The following is a 4912-nucleotide window of genomic DNA, read 5'->3' on the forward strand; positions in this document are numbered from 1 at the left end:
TATTAATGTTTAGAAACGTTTTACCCTTTTACGTCAAAGGGATTTGCGTTAAGTCGCACGCGCGCCCTTTTAACATGCAACAAAGGTAGGATGTTTTTGAAATGGTGCGACTAAATAGTCGACTATAGCACACAACACTTGGCTAAGCATGTCATAAATATTTTAACTATCGAAAAAAAGAGACATTTGTTACTTGAGAATAACTCTAAAACGTAAAAATTTAGGTTGTAGCAGCAATTGTTTATACTTGTTTGATAGCGTGGTATTTAATTCAATTACATAATCCCGGTGCTAAACTGCGTCATACGTGAAAAAAATCCCCATTGAAAATAAAAAATGTTTATCGGTAAACTGCTTCAATTAACTTTTTTTCAAACTCTGACAAGTATTGCGTGGTTAAACACATTGTAAGAAGCCCTTAGGCTTTGGCCTCAAACACTATCACAATATTGTTGGGAAGGTTTGTTGTACGATATCTGGCAGGTTTCTCGATGTTTATTCAAAGTATGTTCGTATACGACCCGTCCCGTAGAGAAGCGAGCGCACGGTGGGGAGTCTCCAGTACGTTTGTTCTCTTTACCCTCTCGACCGGCGTCTCGCTTTTAAAAAGGGAGCTGTCTGTCTCCATACAATCTCGTCAGCGACCAAGCGGCGAACATGTGTTATTGTGTGGAAGACCGACCGACAAACTTTCAAATTTATATATATATATAGATATACGTTGCACTTCTAGAGAAAACCAGCTTTATTATGTCACACTCATACAATTCACATTATTATTCAGAGGCAACCACTGTTACAAACAAGTGTGTCAAGATAGATTCAACATAGACTACTATTGTTCAAAACGAACACATATTTTTGGCCAAAACGTGGTAAAATAGCTTCGTAAAATTCGGCAACAGAAACAGAGTTGAGAAGCCAGGGTAACAAACCACCCCAGACTTTTGAACTTCTTTGGACTTTTCACTATCCACAAATGTCACAGGTCAATCGGCAAATTATTATGTTTTTTGTGTTGATAAACATCGTCTGGCCATTTCTAAGACACCCTCATAAGTTGAATTACCCCCAATAAAGCCTGTAGCATGGACAAAAACACAACCTTTTATATCACATTTTGCAGATAGCTCATCATCACGCAGGCCTCTCCATTCTTGAAGAAGTGAAAGCCTGCAAAGACAGTTTTTCTTCAGTTAAACCAGGGCTTCTTAAACTTTTTACCGCGGACTCCTAAATTTTTTTTTTGCCTCGCGTGGAACACGGTAGGCCAAAAAATTTCAAAAATTACGTCATAAATTTATGTCACAATAGAAATAGACTGCATAAATCTGCTGATTTCAGTCCAAAATGTGAGAGTGAAAAAAAGTCCTAATACATTCCGTGCAAAACTGTTTTATTTTTAATTTAACGTTGTTTTTTTTGATAAAATAATCACTTCTTAAATATACACTAAACACTACTATTTTAATTTTGACGCTCATAGACCCCCAAGGGGTTCATGGACCCAGTTTAAGAATCCCTGGTTGAAACCAATATACTAACTATAAACAAAATCTTATAATTAAATTATTGTGTTAAGTTAACCTGTTTTCAAATGTGTTGCGTCCAGCGGGCACACACTGAATGCGCCATTTATTAGAACTATCTTGGTAAAGAACATATTTTATCATTGTGGTAATATTTTCAGACTCTTCTAACAAAAATAGGTGTTCCTTCCATGGGCAAAATCTTTCCAGTAATATTATTTCACCACTTGGGTCAATCTATGATGAAATATACATAAGTTAGTCATTCATGTACAGTAGTTGGTGTTCAAATGAGTGCAACATAACAATTTTATTACTAAAGTCCAAATTATTTTTAAGGTTTTACATTAAATCACTTACAATAAGTAAGTTTACCTGGTACCGTTTATCCAGGGAAGATTTCACTATAGATCTTGCTGGAAGCCATACATCAAAAAAGTCTCTTAACTTGCTGCTAAATTCAGCTCCAACTGTCTCAATTGCTTTGTGAAACCGCACCTGTACATAACATCAATGGATAAATATTTACCCCCTTTTAAGATTAAATCAATGAAAGATCCATACACATATGAGTGTAATGTAGCCCTTCTGAAGAAGTTTTTTGAGCGACTAACTTATGTATCATAGTAGACCGGGAAGTCTTAATCGACTAAACTTATCAGTCGATTTATAATGCAAGCAAAATCGGGTTAGAAACAAAACTATAGCCTGTGGTATCAACTTTAAAAGGGATAGATCACAATGGTTGTACTTGTACACATATGTGTTTCAATGCTTGTTGGTTTTCTAGCCTGACCCTGTGTGCATCATTGAATTACTGATCCTGTCAATTTTTTAAGGCTCCTGGTGTACTTATAACATTAGCAATGAACTTGTATAAAAAGCGAATTATATAAATACATTAACATCATGTGTATTTTTAGGTCATGAATTACAACAGACTGATAAATATGAAGCAAAATCATTCAATATTTTTATAATGTTTTGAGTTTTGCTAGTAGGAACAATTTAGATATGCACAACTTAGTGATGTGTCATGAAAAGACACAATATTTTCCAACAGCACAACTGACAACTCTTATCCCAACACCCACAGTTGGGAACCACTGGACTCGCCTTATAAAATAACTAAAAGCTTTGTCAAACAAATGTGGACCCTTTAATATACTTTTAACGCTTCATTATATTTGTTATTTTTTTGGATTTTCAAAGTAGAATCCCAAGGTATTCTATAATAATAGGTTACGAATCTTGAATAATGAATTCAGAATATTGAATCCTAGTATATTTTTTATAAATTATTTACCTTTCATCATTTAGGGTGGGATAACCATAATATACAGAAAAGGTGACAGAAACAACTATTTGCTAACTTGACCATATTGTACATATTGTAATCAAAAGTTAAATTATATATGATTAACATTCTAACAAGTAATCTGTTACTGTTACTTGACAATCACACTGCCGAATAACCTCACTGAATATTGGAGTAAAGTTTACCTTGAAGTTGTGAAATCTCTGCAACTGGCATTACATAATAAAATTCGATTGACAGATAATAATAAGGTGAAGGTTACTTGGTCGCCCAAATAAACACTGATGCCGCACTCCGTTGGCTACTGTCAAAGCAATTATAGTATCTGTTTTGCCACCGCTACAGGCCCTAATACAAACTTTCTACTTGCATATGTACAATTAGTCCCAACCTTTTGCAATAAAATGAATAAATTGTAGCATTTTATCAGATACAAACTGCAAAATTGGATCCAATTTGGATTCTAATTTGTGATAAACCGATATTATACTTTGACTTATGTAGTTGTTACCTATCTGGTCCACATGGCTCAAATATTTAGACCTGAAAAGAAGAGGGTTATGTGTCTCTACTTTTGGAAAACATGTCAAAATACAATTTGTAATCAATCATAGTCTTTCGGTTTTGTTGTAAATATAATACAAACTAAGGTTCATCAGAACCTAAATAATTTGCTGCTTTAAGTGGCCAAAATACTATAAAATTTTAGACTTGTAGCACATTTATACCAATTCATCAACATCAGTTTCATTCCAGTTTGGATTAAGGTGGGAAATCCTTGAACTGATATTGCTTGTCACTTTGTATTTAGGTTGCCCAGGAAACTGGTCGATTCCATTATCAATTGCGTCAATTTCTTCAACAAAGTTTTCATACATCTTGTTATGCAGAAAATATAAAGAATATTACAAAGGGATGTTGATATTAAATTAATTTTATAGAAACATATTTTTTTTAAAATAGGTAAATAAAATAGGATTACTAGCTTTAGTTTCAAAACTGCTTATGTAATATGCTTACTTTATTAAAGGCATGGAACAATGTATACAAAAACTTACTTTGTCAAATAATAAACACAGTGTATTTTCATCAATAGGTTCACCAATTATTATTTCTATTACTTGCCTTCCAAAGTGACTGTATATTAAACCAGCACTACTCAACTTTGTTGTCCACTTTTTATTAAGGATGCTATGTAAACTTTCATTGAATGACCTAAAAGTAATGTTTTCCTTTTTAATTCATATGATTAGTGTATAAAAAAAGAGTATTGCAAAATAAACCTTTGATGGTGATCAAACAAATTTTTTTCAGGATCATACAATCCGCCCACGTCAACAACAATATCACATTCTTTTAGTAAGGTTGGATCCCTAGTCCGTACAATGACAGCTTTCTATTACAATCATGGTTATAGGTAGACATAATGTTCCATTCAAGAATATTAAATGAAAATAACGTTTAGAGTGATTACTTTATTTAGACTTTTGTTAAATTACCTTTTAAGTAATAGGTTTTCAACCAAAATTAAAGTATAATAAAACAGAACTTAGAAGTTACCTGGTACTGTGGCAATTGCTGTAGTAAAAAGCAAGCAAGAACTTCATCACAGTGAAAAGTACCATTGTGTGTTCCAATTTTAGTTGTGCTGTCACCATTATGGTCACATGACTTTTTATTAGGAGGTTGATCATCCATTATTATACAGGCACTATTGTTACACGATATCAGTTTTGGTGTTAAATTATGTGCTATAAAATGCAACCTTGGTATTAAAAGCTTAAGTTTTAATGACATTTTAAACCTCTTTATTTAACCAATGACTGCAAAACACATTCTCTCCAAAACAAATATTATTGAAATAAGCATTTTGAACCTGTGTGAAAGAATAACAACTTTGCAAGTTGTACACAAAATTTGACGAGCCAATGGATGCATATTGTGTAGGCAATATAAACCTAACCAGTTTTCGGTAAAAAATTTTTTACACCTTTAACATCATATTAATAACTTTGTATACATCAAAAATTAAAATGCCTAAAAAATGGAAATACATAAAGGCACT

The 4912-nt window shown here is 32.9% G+C and overlaps 1 protein-coding gene across 1 annotated transcript; it reads right to left on the minus strand.

Moving 5' to 3' along the window:
* Nucleotides 1-730: 730 nt before the first annotated feature.
* Nucleotides 731-4609, minus strand: LOC146168098 (MYG1 exonuclease-like). Its single transcript, XM_083389023.1, has 7 exons — nt 4408-4609; nt 4131-4243; nt 3906-4062; nt 3576-3725; nt 1905-2027; nt 1588-1766; nt 731-1173 (listed from the first exon to the last, which is right to left on the minus strand). The coding sequence occupies exons 1-7, from the start codon at nt 4543-4545 to the stop codon at nt 1005-1007; spliced, it is 1029 nt and encodes a 342-aa protein (XP_083245149.1). The 5' UTR covers nt 4546-4609; the 3' UTR covers nt 731-1004.
* Nucleotides 4610-4912: the final 303 nt, after the last annotated feature.

The sequence above is a fragment of the Ascidiella aspersa genome, chromosome 1 (genome assembly GCF_963924565.1).
Source record: "Ascidiella aspersa chromosome 1, kaAscAspe10.2, whole genome shotgun sequence".
Taxonomy (NCBI): Eukaryota; Metazoa; Chordata; class Ascidiacea; order Phlebobranchia; family Ascidiidae; genus Ascidiella; species Ascidiella aspersa.

Coding starts and splice junctions, on each gene's coding strand:
- LOC146168098 (XM_083389023.1), bottom strand. CDS start 4,545: ATGGATGATCAACCTCCTAATAAAAAGTCATGTGACCATAATGGTGAC. Junction 4,063..4,130: donor TTGTTTGATCACCATCAAAG/GTTTATTTTGCA, acceptor CATTACTTTTAG/GTCATTCAATGAAAGTTTAC. Junction 1,767..1,904: donor CCCTGGATAAACGGTACCAG/GTAAACTTACTT, acceptor ATTTCATCATAG/ATTGACCCAAGTGGTGAAAT.